This window comes from Centrocercus urophasianus, unplaced genomic scaffold (assembly GCF_019232065.1).
Source record: "Centrocercus urophasianus isolate 14NV4802_14NV808 unplaced genomic scaffold, USGS_Curo_1.0 seq_10, whole genome shotgun sequence".
Taxonomy (NCBI): Eukaryota; Metazoa; Chordata; class Aves; order Galliformes; family Phasianidae; genus Centrocercus; species Centrocercus urophasianus.
Window position 1 is genome coordinate 91,266,782 of NW_024884142.1, and position 17,067 is coordinate 91,283,848.

Below are 17,067 nucleotides of genomic sequence, written 5' to 3' on the forward strand. Positions count from 1 at the left end.
GTACAGATATCTTAGCTGTGTCTGTAACAACATTCTCTGCATTTCTTGATTTTTAATACTAGTTTTTATATACTTACAGCATTCCTGTAGTGTTTATCCTTAAGTTGCCAGAAGTCTCTCAACCACATTTCTTACAGGAAAAAAAAATACATAATTCAAAGTTTGTGCTTTAAAATGTCTACCAAAAACTACGCAAAATCAGAAAGATTTTTACTTGCTTATACAGGAACTGACTTTCAGACTAACAGTTACAAAACAGACCTTGAATTCAGTGCCCTTTCCACTCAAAATCATTCCTAAATCCCAACGTCTCTCCATTCCTCTCTTCATCTTTTGATTTCATTGTTCCACCCCCTGTTAAACTATATCCATAAAATATGAGTTTTACAATATCCTGCACATTATAAACCATGAAGTATCTTTTGAAAAGCCAAAAAAAATACAGTCAAAAGACAGTGTGGCTAAACAAAAAGGCCAAGAGACTGTTAGAGGTAAGAAAATACTGTTCAAAAAGTTGAAGTCATGCCCAGACAAGTTCAGAACCACCAACTTTGGCATATTCAATAAAAAAAAAATCATGAGAAAAATGGCCAAAATACTTGAGAAAAAAAACTTGCTGAAGGCGTAACAACTAATGCTAAATCCTTTCTGAACATGTCAAAAGGAGGAAGTCTGCCAGCATCCAGAGGGCCAACAGACGATCAAGATGTAAAAGCGTATCTTCAAATAGTGCATGACCATTAAAAAAAGCTACATGAATTTAGAAGTGCTTTTAATGAACTATGTTTATGGCAACCCTTTTTTCTCCTCTTATGAGGAAGATATGCCTCAAACTGAAGCTTCAAGAGAAGGATTTTACATCAGAATTCATAAAGCTTCAAGTACAAAAACAACTGAATTATTAACTGTGCCATTCACACTAACACTTTTTCCAAGAAAGCTTCTACAGAGGTCAATCATCACAGTAAAGAAAAAGAAAAAGAAAAAGAAAAAACCCCAACATATTCCAGACAAAGATTAAATAACTGAGCTTCTAAATAGAAATAGAAATAAGACATCTTTAGAAAGTTGTCCTGACCTATTAAAATGAAGGACATCTCAGCTCATAAAGTCCCAGTGTCACAAATCACTAGAAGGCTGGATAACACAGTGGAGGCGTCAGTTCCACTCCAGTACTTTTCCCAGCAGACCTGCAATCATCCTCTATTTGAAACAGCACAGCAAACCATCTGGAGCTCCAGTTTGGCCCACTGTGTCCATTCCTACGTTTCTGCCAATTCTGAGTGGATTTCAACTTCCAAGAGTTTCTATTCTGTACATTTTGAATTAGTATCTCAGACTCCTTTTCCCCTCACCGGAGGCTTTCCCCAATCTGTTCAATCTTCTTCTTATTGCAGCCTCTAAAATCCAAAGACACGAGCACTTTCATAAGCATGAGCCCAAAATAGTTAGGCTTAAAATAAATGCTGGCCCTTAAAAATTCCTTGCAGAAAACTAATGCCAAAAACCACCCTTTTCTGTATACATAGACTGATTCAACAAACTCTCAATTTTTTCTCTGTAGCTTGTTAAAAAGTCTAAAATACCACAGATGTGCAATGTGCGATTTCACAAAGAATCTTTACAGAAGGTTTGAAACACTGGGCTTAGAATATATTAGCACTTGATAATTTAGAGTATCCTACTGACAGAACTTCAAAACAAATCAGAATTTAAACCTTCAATCAAGATTTCTTTTAAATACGATTTGATGAATTTTGCTAAGCATTTAACAGGAAATAGTAAAAGCCTGTATCTAGACTACTCAACATATGAAATACAATAACACAAATCTAATTTACTTTTCATACAGAAGAAAAATGTCTCTGTAGAAAATATTAGCAGAAACTTCTGCCAAATTTAAAATTTTAAAGACAAATTATAAGGAAAAGATGTGCAAAGTTATGACATACTTTATTTAGAATTTAGAAACAATTTCCACGGATAGAAGAGATAGAAATGCAGGTGGATAGGACTGAAATAGAATATTTCATATAATCTGAGCTTAGGATAACAACAAAATCAGCCCAAGAGAAGACAGAGCAGATAAATGAGGAAACAGATTTACGTAAGCAGTGGCAAGGGCATGGTTTCGTGTGGCAGCAGCCTTCTGACAGGAACATCATCTATTAAAAAGCTCAGAGCCTTGAAACGTTTCTTCTCTTACCAGTTTAGACGCACCACTGACCTAGCTGATGACTCAACAGCCAATCTCAGTATTCTCTTGAAAAAAAAAACAATGATGTTCCAAATATTAGCCTGCTATCCAGCCCATTTGCCACCTTGAGAAAACTGCAGTATGTGCACAACATCAGAACTAGTGCTGCCATACATCCAACATGAACCTGACTTCCTTAAATCAGGCATTTGAATCCAGTTTAATAACTACTAAAAAGAAGTCAATAAATTGCATCCTAAACGATTACATAGTGACTAAAGCCAGTCTCAAAGCAAAACATCATTTTCTCTATAACTATGTATTAATCTACCCAGAACTTCAAAAAGTCTATGATGTCACCCACACAATGGGAAAATAGATAAAGTTGCCTACCTCTGAACTGCTTTAAAGAGAACAGAACGTGGCAGAACACATTCTACACTAATTTCATTTTTAGCTTCCAGTAATGACTTGCACTTACCAAAATTCTTACTCATATTTGACATAGAGATTAATTTCTTGGAAATAATATCAGTTCTGAGTGAATCATCTACTTTCCCACTTGGTATTAACATACACTGTAAAGCTTTGGGAGGGAAAATTATTTGCAAATAAGGTTTTGGTTTTTTCATTATTTAACAATGTTCTGGACCTGCATGATGAGAAGAAGCATGTCTGTATGTGATAAGGCATACCAAACCTGGTAAATAAACCCCATACAATTAAATACGTAAAGTCCCATGCATGATGCCACTGTATTTCCCAATAAAACACCATAATAAGATAAAACAAGTTGTCTTGACCCATGTTGTCTCAAAATTTCACTTCTAAAATTGTCCTTCATAATGTTCAAAAGGAAATCTCAAGATCTGCAATGAACAAAACATACTGTTGCAGCAGAGGTAGATACTGAACAGTTCTATCAACTGTGATCACAACTACAAATACAACCTAGTCTGATTTTAGGTATATCAAGTGACAGCATTTATCCTCTTTTAGGAAGCACTGGCAATTCAGAGCCTTCAAAATCTTGTTGAGTTTAGGCAGCACCTTTTCTTTTCTAAAACTTTCATGCAGAAATGAAATATGTTAACAATGTATTTTCTTAATTAGCCTTGGCAATTTCACCTTTTGAATATTTGCAGACATTTATGCCTCCATTCCCACTTCCTGTTGTGGTCCAACCAAGCTGTACATTTCACTCTTTCAATCTTTCCTATAGTTTAATTCTTCTATTTCTCCACCCCTCAATTAGCTTCATGGTTCACACTGTCAGATGCTTAGGCATCAATATACTTTATAACAGCAGTATAACATAAATTACAAAATAAAACATTATGAGCTTCTGAAAATGGAAAAAAGGATGGTATTGATTACAGAAGAGTTCTCACTTCCTGTAAACATTTCTATATCCCACTCTTTCTCTTCCTCTCTCTCACACACACAAGCTTTAAAGGAAAGCCAGAAACCCAGAAACAACAGTTTAATTAAACACCGCTAGTCTGAATTTCAAATCACTGGGTAAAAAGATGGTCACACTTCATGGAGTGCCAGCAGTCTATTTCAACTAACTGGGATTAGTATTAACGTAACGTCCTAGAAGCTGGAGGATCTGAAATATATTTAGATATTGATGTGTGTATATGATAATTATAAATACTGCAGCATTATTTACCACTATACAAAATTGGTACCAGCAAAAAAGGAGATTTCTATTTAAGGCTATCATTGAACCCAGCTATCTCCTTTAAGTACACTGAGATGTTTGTACTTGCATAGACTTACATCCAGTAGACACGTAAAGATCAGTTTTAAAAAATTAAGTAAAAGTGTCCTTCTCATCTTTTCCACAAACAATCTGCAATACAGAGCTGATGCTTGACACCTATTCTGTTCCCTGACTCTACAATATTTAAATATATTTCTAGAGGATACATATTTCTCAACACTTGTGCCGTTAGCATGAGTTCCCTTTGCTGTACTGAAAAAGATGCCTGCCTTTCATTAATACTACATCTAGTGGGGAACACTGACATAAGCTTTCAACAGTGTGAGACACTTTAAATCAGGAGAAATTAAAAAGCTTTATTACTGCAAAAGCAACACAGGAGATTTCTGATGCTCTTTAGCCTTTATCAAACTGTAGTTGCACACCCTGACACTTTGCTTCCACCACTAATTCTGTAACAAGATTCTCACTCAGCAGTAATCCTGAGAACCGAGTACTGAACTCCACAGATTTTCTGTTCCATCGCTCCCTACAATGAATGCAGATAACTGACCATTAAGCAAGAGTCCAAATCATAAATTCTGCATCCTGACATAAGTAGTTAGAAAAAAGTGCTACATTTATTTATGTTCATACAACCAGGAACAACACTGAGATGAAATTAACTTTCTTCCACAGCTTTTACTTTACTTCACAAATCCTGTATAATTTGATCTTAAAACTCTTGTGTTCTAAATACCTTTTTTTTTTTTAAACACACCACAGTTATTTTTTTCAATATCTTAACCTCACAAGTCAGAAACGTCTTAGCTTACATTCTCCAGTCTTGCACTGCACAATCAGTTATTACCCTACTTATCAATTCTTTTAATTACTCTTTTATTATTTTTATTATACTCTTCTTATCTTCCATTTGAGAGATGAAGAGACAAAGGACAAAATCACTTTAAATAATACTTAACTATTTTGATGGAAAAAATTGCCATTTGCAGTATTTTTGTATCCAAGGGACCCTCTTATCTTAAGGACTCCCAAATTACCTTAGTCCTCTACCAAAGACTTCCAGTTAGAGAAGCATTCTGTTTAAAACAATATTAAGCTTTTAACAACTCTTTGCCGGATCCCTTAGTGTATAACAGGTAGAACACATGCTTTCAATACAAGATGAGGTCTTATAAAGAGGACAGTTCTGATGCTTGTTGATTTTAAGTACAATGACCAATGTAAGAAACCAGTGGAAATGAATTCATGAATTTCAAGGTAATACTGACACACACATGCACACACACACTTATATATATAAACTAAATGATACAAATATAGAATGTATTATGGAATTAATGTCAATGTTTTAATTCACTATTCAAATAAATATTTTATTCAGTTTTTGTAAAGAAACTGCAAATAAATACTTGAGCAACATTTTGAAAGATTTATAAAAGTAGCAAATACCTGAAGTACTCACAGCAGTGGAGTAAGGTGTATGAGCTCCTGTATTTTCAGCCCAGCAGCCACACCCATAAAGAGCTGCCTAAGAAAAGAACATCTTTCATAAATTTAAGTATTCAAGCTTTTTGGTTTAAAAAAAAAAAGCCAAGAAAAACCTAAGTATTATTACAAATTATACAAGTAAAAATTCAAATCCATTGTAACCGAGTGCTAACTTTGTGATATACTGTTGTCACTTAACCTTACTTAACCTTTCCGAAAACAAGGTACAGATATCAAGACAAAATAGTACCAAGTGTGCCCTATTCATGTAAAGTCCCTTTCACTTTTCTATTCCAAAATGAAATGTTTAATACATTTCGTATGAGAACTGCTCTTATGACAATGGTGAGAGTGGACCAAAAATACATCTGTACAGTTAACAGAGAACTACATTTCTAAAGCACTCAAAAACTCTCTTGCTTAGTAACAACAAAGAATGCCTACATCTCATTTGTTCTTTTAATACCTTTATCACTTCTACCAAGTCATAAGATTATTTAAAAATAAAATTGCTGGAGAACCTCTGTAAATAATGCTGGAAGTCCTATTCATAAATGCTTTAAGCATTTAAGAGACAATCTGTAGTATCAAAGACGTGTTTAAGGGTGAGAAATTAAATATTAGCAGTTCTGGCAAAAGGTAAGTAAATAAAAAAAAAGCTTCTTACCTATACTGCCTATAAACTGTATCAGCACTATATATCACTATAACACGAGTGTTGTAAAACACAACTGTGAGACTAAAGAGCCAGAAAACATGTAATCACCTGACCAACTCTTCCAGGATGCTTTAGTGCTAAACCTCCACTGGAGACAGCAGCAGCAACATTTCCTTCTTGGTCAACAACAACTGCACCGACTGTATCCAATGTTCCTGAGTCATTCTCCTGCAGGACACACAAACAAACAATTAGTTAAAATTCCACATTAAAGTCAGATAACGCTTCATAGGAGTGTGCAAATTAATGTGTAAAAACAGATTGGTTACCATGCATGCAGTACTGGTGGTGCTGCCCGAAGTCTTTCCAAAACACTCACTTGTCTCAGACAAGACCTGAAGAAAACTTCCTTCTATGCATTTCAGACGTGCTACGACTTTCAGCCACAACTGAGTTCAGATATTATTAACCCAATTAGAACACTACTCAGGGAATTAAAAAGACAGCATGGAAGCAGAGCAAGCTGCTCCCTGGAGGTGCAGATTCCCATCCTTGGGTGCTTTCAAGATCAGAGTGGATAAAGCTCTTCACAAGACCATGATTTCTCCATACAGAAGAAACACTTAAAGGATGCAAGTTTTGTTGTCCATCGCTCGCCCTATTTTATCAAACTAGATTATACCTAACAGACAGCTACAGATGGGAAAATCAAGTTAGGAAATCAAAGTTAATTTCCATCAAAGTTAAAAATGCCAGACTAAAAGTTGCTGTGTTACCTTAATTCATTTTAAATCAAACACATGGAGTAATGAACTGAAATGTATGTTAGAAGGATCAGGCTCAGCAGAAGCTTTCCATATCATCTGACAACAATGAAAAAAATGTTTGCAGCCTTTTTTGCAGCATCTGTAGAATTATTTGCTCAATCTGCCATCTATCTTCAGATCAAGCGCTCACTTGCATAAAATATTTGCCTTCAGCAGTTACACAAATATTTTTTAGAGATACTTAATCAAACATTGCAAGCATTTAAAAGCATAAGCATTGCATGAAAACTTTCTTAAGCATATCTCCTTTAAAGAAGATATATTTCATACAAGCAATTGCAGTCTCCTCAGTGGTATAACTTGCTTGCTTTTGTTTACTTTTAGATGGGAAATTTAGGAGGCTGGAAAACTTCTTTAAGGAAACATTTGTTTTAATGTGGCACACATAACTTTCTGAAGGAAATTATCACCCCTGTGGCAAAACAATTCTGAATTTTCCTTCTCAGTAACATCAGTTCTTAAACCTCAGAGACACAAAGATGACCAGCTCATAACAGCTGTGCAGTATTGGCAACAGAAGCTAAGCTGTACCAGGGTACAGCGTAGAAGATCACAGCTGTAGCTAAACTGTAAAAATTGAGATATGTGAAAGACTGAAACTAGACACAGACAATAAAATAGCTATCAAGTCCCACAAGTATAGAAAAGTCCACAGCTCCAGAGAGGAACAGCAAATAAAAGAATGAGCATTTAACAATTCAAACTTAAACTTGACAAGAATATTCATTTTTAATTATTCAAGTTCTTAAATGCTCATTAAAAAATATTCTCAAATCTCTTACATGAGGTAACTTTGACAGTACAATTTTACGACCACAGTTCATATGCTCACTCTTGTTAAATATCTCCTTTCTAACTGCTTAGAGAGAATTATTCTGCTTTTCCTGTAAATCTTGCTCCTGCAGAATTTGATTTTTCATTTTATTTCATTTTGAAGAATTAAACTGCCTGCAAAACTGCAGTTATCTTACGTTCTGTGCAGTAAGACAAGTAGTCCGCACGATGTGGTTTAGTTCTCAGCCCCCCTCAGGATGCACCCAGAAAACTGACAAAACCACCATGTTACTTTGCTGCATTACTTACCAATGAGTAGAGCTCTATTTGATCACCTCCTCTACTACCATCATTGGCCTTTGAGGGTCTCCCACACGTTCTGCACATGACTCTGGAGCCCTTGAAATTTCAAATTGCAGGTTGGTAAGCTCATGCATTGGCGTATGATTCAAGCATTGACTTGTCCCTTATTACATGAACTCCAACACTGTGCAAAGACCCTCCTCCCTCAGTTATGTGTTAACACCATTAGAAAAGTAACTTTTGAAAGGAGGTACATGAAGTCCTGTAAACAAGACAAGTTTCAAACTGGTGACTATTTTCTCCTCAATCCTTACTTTCCTCACACCTTACCTCCTTGAAAACTGAAAAGTACCATCCTGCCAGGGAAAAGACCTAATCTGAGAAGAAAACAGCTGAATTTATCACTGGTTTGCATTTGCACAGACTACAGTGAATGCAACTTCTTCAGCAGTTTTAGGATTTGTACATTATTTATATCAACAATTGCGACTAAATAAGGCAGCAGTCAGTCCAGTTACCAAAGCAAAGAGAAGTGGCCAATGCAAATAGACACAGGCTCCAGGTGAAGTACAAGCATTTAATTATTTAATTTAGTAAGCTATAATGTAACAGTAAATACAAATACTGTGACAGACATTTTCTAATTGTAAGAAAGGCTCTAAGTTCAAAGTAACAGAATGAGGGAAACACAGGGAGTCCTAGTAGTCTTCCAGTACAAGTAATATGGGCCAGGTCAATGCTAGATGATGCACAGATGCACATGTTTACCTACCTGACATTTCAAATTTCACCAATTCCAGCTCCATAATGCAGTGTGTTCAGAAAACACTAAAAAGTGGGAAACACTGACAGATATCTTATGCTAAAGAAAATGTTTCAGTGAACAGTTATTTGTTTGTGTTTACATTTGTTATATTTACACTTCAAAATATGCAAAATACATTTTCCATATCACTAACACAGAAAGGGAGAGATTGGTGTTCAAGTAGCAAGGTATAAAGTTCTAACTTCACTAAGTTATCATGGTATCATCTGAACATATTGGGTGGTCAAGGAGAAGAGTCTTTGAATGCCTCATTAGTCTAATCATAAATAAAACATGATTACTCATCATCAGCTATAAAGTTAGGATGACAATAAAACTTGAAACACAAACTAACCTTTTCATTTGATTGTCTTCTCTTCTTTAGTTGAATAAGATCAGTTTCTACCTTTTCAGCCAACTCCAGCTTCCTCTTGTTCCTCTTAAAAGCTGCTAAACTAAACCCTATAAAACAGGTTGAAAGCATTTAACTAAAAAATTTACTTAAATATTGTTAAGTTTACACGGTGGAGGTCTCTTCCCACCACACTTTCAACAAAAAGAAACAACTAAAAAAGTCTACAATAAAATACTAAAGTTCAGTACAAGATGTTCATGTCTTTTCCCAAATGAAAAAATTTCTACTATTGTTCAGCAACGGTGATGGGTAAAACAACTAGTAGTAACAAATTGTAGAGCACATATGGAAGCTATATTGGTCTAAATATCTCTCTGTTTGGCAAAGATGCAGCACTACAAAGAAGAGAATGGAGTAAGTGGCTTATATTAAAAATATTGTTTCTGACTGTTGACAAGTAAATAGATACCATGTGAACTCATTCTGATATCTGTAAAGTCAGGCTACTACTTTATTACCTTAAGTGCATATCTGCATGTTTATCACATATTTTAAAGCCACACAATAATCAAGCAATAATTTTATGATCCATAATCTGACACAGTATAAACACCAACTAGGTCTTGAAAAGACAAACAGACATTTTCCACATCCAAAACCCCAAATTCAGAAATAATGTTATTTAAGGCTGAAAAATAAATTAATACATAAATAATGCTGAAGAAACCAAAATAGCACATTCTCATTTTAGAAGTCTCACTTCATGAAAAATCTGCAGATACTGACATTTAACTCAGTTCTGACTTAATATTACATTGGCTTAACATCCTCTTTGAAAGGCTAAAAAAAAAAAGAGAGGAGAAAAATGCCTTCTGTCACTTGTTCAGATGCGCAAAATCAAGGTATCTGGAGGGCAGAGGTACATAAGGATAAGTCACAAACTCAACGGAAGTTAAAAAGCACAGGCTTCCTATTTGAAGTATAAACTTCTTAAAATGTCATTTGAAATGGAATTCAGAATGTGGCTACATCACTATTATTCAGAAGACTGCAACAGCTGCAAGATCCGTCTACGAATAAAATCAATATTGCAGAGCCAACCGAACACAAAGCTTTCATTTACAGTTCTCAGTGGGCAGTGAGCATTTTATTTCTTTGAAACTTACCATGTGGGTGCCAAAATCACCCAGAGAACTCTCCTTTAAGCCTGTTTTAAGTACATGGACCTGGACCTTAAACTACCACATCTATTCAAGAGCATAACTTAAAAGTAATCAGAAAGCTGGCGTTTCTCTCCAAAAACATAATGAATACCAGTTTCTTAAAACTGTAAATACATATTAATCTGCCATCACCAAGAAAGGAACTCTTTCTACCATTAATATTGATTAATATACTTTGGCTAACACATTTTCATGTTTGAAACAAGGACCAAGAGGTAAAAAGCGAAACACTTGATAAGGAGGAGCAGGTGAAGAATCATTTTAGTCTCATATTGACTGGAAGACAATACACAAATAAACAACAAACCAACAAGATGAAGAACAGAATTTGTTAAACAGATGTATCCCAAAATGAACTAAGACAGAACATTGTTTTTAACAGAACTTTTAAACAGGAAAATAAACAAATTGAGATGACTTGAGTGAATACAGCAAGCACCTATGGGCAGAGCCATCATACGTGGGTGAGAAAGAGAGGTGCCTGGACTTGGTACTCATGAAAGTAGATATTACACAGGCATAAATATGCCTAAGACTGTTATCTACTGCTGTCATTGACTCCTGCCAATTCAGGAAACTAAAGGCTGTGCACCCAGTGAGAAGTAAGAAATATGAGGGTACATAAGCCCCATCCATAAAAACCTGTACATAAGAAGTTTTCTTCGTTCTCTGGAATTTCATGCCATTGGTATTCCGAAGCCTTCTGCAATATTTGCATGCTGATCAGTTTGAATATATGCACAAGGATAGTGTCAAAACCAAGAACACCTGGGCTAGCTCCAAGCTGACCTGTCAGGCACAAAGCACGGCTACACGGTCTCACTGAGTCATCACTCCAACTATGCCTTTGTTGCTATCTATCCAGCCACTTTTTCCCACAACATATGATGTTCTCCAAGCTGAAGAGATATGTTCCATCCACGAAACTCCTCCATTCTCTAAGCAATTAAACTATTTTCTGATTTTACCTTGTGCTTTAAGATTCTATTTGTGTTTTTGAAGCAATAAAAATGATGATCTGTCCTAAAGGACTTAATTGTCCACATTGCATTATTTGCATTAATTCAAAGAGGCATTTGTAAGCAAGGAAATACAGGGAGAGGACGAGTCATTAAGTATGAAACTGGGCTAGAAATGTACTTTCTCCTTGTTTCAAGAAAGCATGACTCTTACATAGCACTAATTCTGGCTAACACAATTAACTCTGAGGTGTCAGAACTATTTTCAATTCATGGTTATCCCAACTGCCTTTTTAACTGTATGCTAGGATAAAGACTTGCAAAGCATTTTCTTACTTTGCTGATCTCCCACAGGAACAACGGCGCACTGCTCAATGAAGGACTTTCGCTGGATAAGCAGATATTTAGAATACCAGGAGATGGTATGGCCTGTGTTTTTGAGCAGCTTAAACTACGTCAGATGTTACAGCAGACAGACAGACAGGTCAGTTTTCTAGTACCACAGAATGTCATTCGCTGGAAGGAACCTTAAGAGATCAAGTAGTTCACACTTCTAGTCCAATTCAAAAGGGCTGCACAGAAGCTTACTGGTCAAATTCTGAGTATCTTCAAGGATGGAGACTGATTCTCCAACTTCTCTGGGCCCCTGCTGCAGGGGAATACGTATATATTCCTCAGACTTGTGCCAATATATATACATACGTAATAATTAGTCAGAATTTCTCATATTCACATTTATGTTAATCCTCTTTAATTCAATCCCTGTGCAGCAGACACCACCATAAGACACTTAAATGAACTAACACAAAACACTGTGTTAAGGAAGTAATAATGCTTTCCAAGTTAAACAAACTACTCTTTCCCCAGCTTTCTCCACCATGATATCAACAAAACTTAAACATGAGCTCGTACCTTGAAAATTACCATGATATCTGTCACACTTGCAAGTTCATATGGTTGTACTTGAAGGAGGTGTTAGGTGGGATCTCAGTCATGGTTCTGTACTTTAGAATGGCATGAATTTTGATCAGAAAAGAATGAGGGTATTGGAAGGGAGAAGATTGTGGGTTAGTGGATTATTTGTGGGATGGAAGGAGATTTTTAGGGGTCTGGGAATAGAGAAAGGTAGTTTGTTAATGGTGTGCCTCTCTTCCCTAAGTTACTTGTAAGAATTTAGGTATTAATTCAATTCTTAAATATTATTTAATTTGGCATGAAATATCATACCTTTCCATACTGTGAGGGAAAGAAAGCCTATTCAGATTTTCCCTAGAGAAGAAATTCTTGTGCCCAGGCTACATTCAACTCCAGCATATTTATTAGGATTAAATTTCATCCGTAAGTTGATAATGTTGTTTTAGCTAGGACTAACAGTTGCCTTTCATTATTTATGGGAAATAATAATTATTACTAGAAACTATCAATTCCTCTTGGCAGGATAAAAATCTGCAAATACCTCCAAAGTGACTTGAAAATTATGAAAAAGTAGACCAGTTTGTAAAACGAAACCTAGCAATTCCCTACTTTCCTCTGACATTTCACAGATTGATGTCAAACTTCAGATCATCAGTTAAGGGAACACCAACTAATAGCAAGTAACAGGCTGTCTGTCCCCCTTTCACTCCTGCCTTTGTAAAGTTCTAAAAAGACAAAACCACTGCAAAGATAATTTAACCAGCAATAACTCTGGTTGCTTCATCTTGTTCTGTGGTGACTAAAGAAACCAGAAAATCAAATCGAGCTTTGTACTAAAGGACTGAAAGATGAAAATAAAATTTTCTGAAAATATCCTCCATGTTTGTCACCCTGGCCAAACAACATATTGTGAGGATTTTATTTCAACAAATCACAGTTTACAAACTAAAAAATTTCCATGATTATAATGTATTTGTTTAATGGAGCACTTAAAAGATGAAGTAGAGCCACTAGAGAATTAAAGTCACCACTATACACAGAAGGAAAATAGGAACACACAATGTAAGTTCATAATTCAAATTATAACTAAAACAAAAATTCAATTGTGTCGTGCAGATTCTAAGAAATTTCATTTGTCCTAAACAAAAAACAGTGCAAAATTCAGGAAAATTTCACTCGTCCTAGTACAAAAAACACTCTCACCTTCTCCAACAGCATATTCCAAGCTTGAGAAGAGGAAAAGGACACAACACAGTGTTGAAGACAGGCAAGTTTTCCTAAAACAAATGCAATATAGCTACATCAGCCTGATGTTGCACCTGAGCCAAGAAGATAGGGAAGCTTATTGACTGGGGAGGGAAGGAAGCTGGAAAAAGAGAGGTAAGGAACAGACAAGATTTTAGTTTGAAAAACTCTTGGAGTACAGCCCAGAGGTTTTGTTGGAATATATGGAAAATTATTTAGTACAGCCTCCTTTGATTTTGCACAAGAATTTTGAATTTTAAACAAAAATTTGGTACGTGCTTTGTGATAAAAGTCCTTGACAATTATTACCCTACGCAGTAACAGTGCGTACAGTCAAACTCAATGTGAAAAGACCTGCATCTCAGAAGACACAGACTACAATGGGCCCTCATGTTTTGCTTTCTCTCATGTACATACTGTCATAAATAAAACTACTTCAGAGCGGCTGGGAGAAGGGGAAGAAAAAAAAAAAAAAAGAGTAAAAAGTGCCATGCTTTACAGAATGGTTGTCTGTTAGTACTTAAATGCCTCATCAGGCCTCATCCACATAAAAGACATGAAAAAGTGACTGGCAACAAAAACATATCAGAACATCAGTAAAATCCCAGGACTTCGGTCTGTCACATTTACAACAGTGCTCACATGTCCCTGCAATAGGCTACCTATAAAAATGAATCTGCAAGGTCCTCAGAACCTTCCCCATCCACATTCTCCCTTCCATCCCACAACTTACCAAGTAGGAACTATCCACATGTACTCTGGACTTAAAAGCTCTGCATTTTGGGTCTATTCATACTCCAGCACTGGGTGAAATGTTTAGTCAAAACAGAGTTGTAGAAGTTGAACAGGGGTCTCCCTGCAGAGTAGGCTAAGTGGCAGAGCACAGAACAGGCAGACGTAGAACTTGCTCAACACCACTCACCTGCATGAGAGGTTGGTATTAGTAGAGATGGTGTCAGAATACATGCTTATTTATTATATAGAAACGTGGAAGAAAAATCTCACAAGTATATATTCCTCAAGGTTAAGGTATAGGTTTTACCATTTTGAAAAGGTTCTAGCGTTACAGGGCAGACTGATCAGAAAAAAAACACAAAATCTTCAATACACCATTCGTTAGCAGAAGATATTTATCTTGCACGTGTATTACCACAGCTGCTCATAAATACAGGGGTTTTTAATGAGGTTTTTGCATCACTAACACCATTTTACAGAAAGAGATAAGAGAGTAACTTCCAGTAAGCAGATCAGTAACAGAACACAGCCTCTGAGCCAGCTCAAAGCTGTTGCGTGTGACACTCATTTGCCATAAAATTTCCACATCATATATTCATCTCTTGTACTAATCCTTCTGGCACTCTGGAAGTCTGATTATTCCCATAACTCCTCTAATATATATATATGTATATATATGTATATATATATATATATATATATATATATGTTGTACTACAAACAAATAAACGTTTAACCCAAGTTCTCAACGGTTTATTATATAACGATGCAGTCCATAATTAATTAAAAGACAACTGTATTCCTCATTCAACACAGCACCTCAGTGATAATACACCCTGACTACTCAGCTAAATGGTTAGCATTTAAAAGTTACTCAATTCTGTTCAGCACTACAAACTCTACAGTAAACAAGTCTCATTCATAACATCCGATTAGTTTCCTATTACTATTTCAGTTAAGTCCCTTGATCACACTTGCTCCAGAGAGCACTCAGAGCAGCAACCCTTTCTTGTAGTCACTTTCTGGACTTCTGTCTCCTGCAGCCCTCCTTGCCCTACCTGACTCTTCTGACCCACAAATCAGAACAACTTTAATAACAAATTATTGCACTTCACATGCCCCATTCACGTGCCTTTCACAAAGCTCCTCAAAATAAACTCGCATAAAGGAAAGCCTTAGCAATGCATTCACAGGCCTTCCCCAGTTTCATCTACGGATAGGATCAGAACTGACGTGGCATTTCTGTCTCTAAAGAACATTTCTCCTTGGGACTCAGAGCTTGGAACAAACTGATTTGTTGGAAACTAACACTGCCCATGTACAAAGGCACATGGCTGCACTATGATACACGTGTACACATACATGCACACTGACAAATTCTCTGTGACAGCAGTTGTAAGCACCAGCTGGAATGAACACCAAGAATCTGAGAGCATCTGGGAACAAACAAAGCCTGTGATCTGATTTCTATACCAGCTTTCACAGGCTGCTGGAAATGATGGAAATGGTCCAGAGAATAGAGAAAAAAATATTAAAAAGAGAAAGTTACAACTGTCATATTCATAAACTGTGTGAAACTACTGAATCAAACACACAGAATAAAATGTAAGACTAAAATGCCTTTTTTTCTTTTGTTTTTTTTTTTTTCTTTTTTTTTGTCAACAATAGAACTGACATGTATCAATCTGTTAACTAGGTCTGTGTACTTTGAACAAGCCTACAGCAGACAGGTTGTTTAATACAGTACACTAACACTTCTTGCTCAAAGTAATGCAAAAAAGTTTTTACTAAGAAGGTCACATTTCTGTAAAATCACCATGCTTTTATAAGCCAAATCTATTCGCTTCAATATTTTCAGGCTAAGCTAAAAGTTGATTTAAGTGGATAGTTATGTTTTCAAATTGAACTAGCAGATTCAAATTTGTAGCATCAATAAAGCACAAATCAAGGTCAAGAGAATACCATAAAATATATTTACAGTACAGGATGGAACAGCAAGCCAGGAACATAAGCACAAACCCCACTGTTCCTACAGCAGTTGTTATAAACTGCTATGCAACAAAACATTAGGCAACCTGCAAGTGTTCAGCAGTTCTTGTTTAAAAACAGTAACTGAAATACTAAGAAAATTCAAAGAATACTCTTAAATCTCTGGAGTACAGATGGATCGATCATATAGCACCCCCTGGCAGACACTTCTTACAGTCAACCGAAAGAACCAAACAGGAGAATTTTCTTCATTTTATCTTTTTATTCCATATTAAAGGAGGATGCAACTATTGGAAGGAAGAGAATGGCAAAGGGATATACTAGCAAACTAGTTAACCCACAGGAATTACAATGATCCAGTAAGGAATTTTGTTGAGCAGTAGCTAAAACAAGTGGCACAACTGAAGATGGATGGAACTAAATTTCATTTTAACACAGTTATTTTAAATGACAAATTAACACCATTTACGCTTCTGTTGAGACTAAAGACTGCTGGTACTACTTCCCATGTACGCCACACGTTGACAGGCAGCAATAAAAAAGGGAAAAAAACAACAAACCATCCATCAACAAAACGTACGAAAGTATTCACCTAGCTTTCACAAAGCAATCTGCATACAGATTTAATGTTTATAATGTTCGTGGCAAAAACTCAAGGTAAACCCTTGCTGGGCACATCAGTCCTTACTGCTTCACAGAAGAGATTGTTTTTTCTCCATCAGACAGTAAATTCACAAGCTACCTAGTAAAATCCCCCAAATCCCTGAGTTTTTCTCCTGATCCCTTTCATTCTCATCCTAAAAGCAAAGAACTAAAACACAGCCTAAGCCGCTGCCCTGAGCGAGTCACTGAACCATGTAGC

At 36.0% G+C, this 17,067-nt stretch overlaps 1 protein-coding gene across 9 annotated transcripts in view; it reads right to left on the bottom strand.

Moving 5' to 3' along the window:
• TASP1 (taspase 1) overlaps positions 1–17,067 on the bottom strand; it is a 105,523-nt gene that overhangs the window by 34,329 nt on the left and 54,127 nt on the right. For 7 of the 9 annotated variants that reach the window (XM_042813779.1, XM_042813833.1, XM_042813804.1 and 4 more), the window contains 4 exons: positions 9,140–9,246; positions 7,986–8,075; positions 6,184–6,303; positions 5,379–5,457 (listed from right to left, as the gene is read on the bottom strand). In XM_042813779.1, coding sequence (XP_042669713.1) covers positions 5,379–5,457; positions 6,184–6,303; positions 7,986–8,075; positions 9,140–9,246 — 396 coding nt within the window. The remainder of the gene's footprint in view (positions 1–5,378; positions 5,458–6,183; positions 6,304–7,985; positions 8,076–9,139; positions 9,247–17,067) is intronic. The other 2 variants (XM_042813825.1, XM_042813817.1) reach the window with 1 other exon arrangement.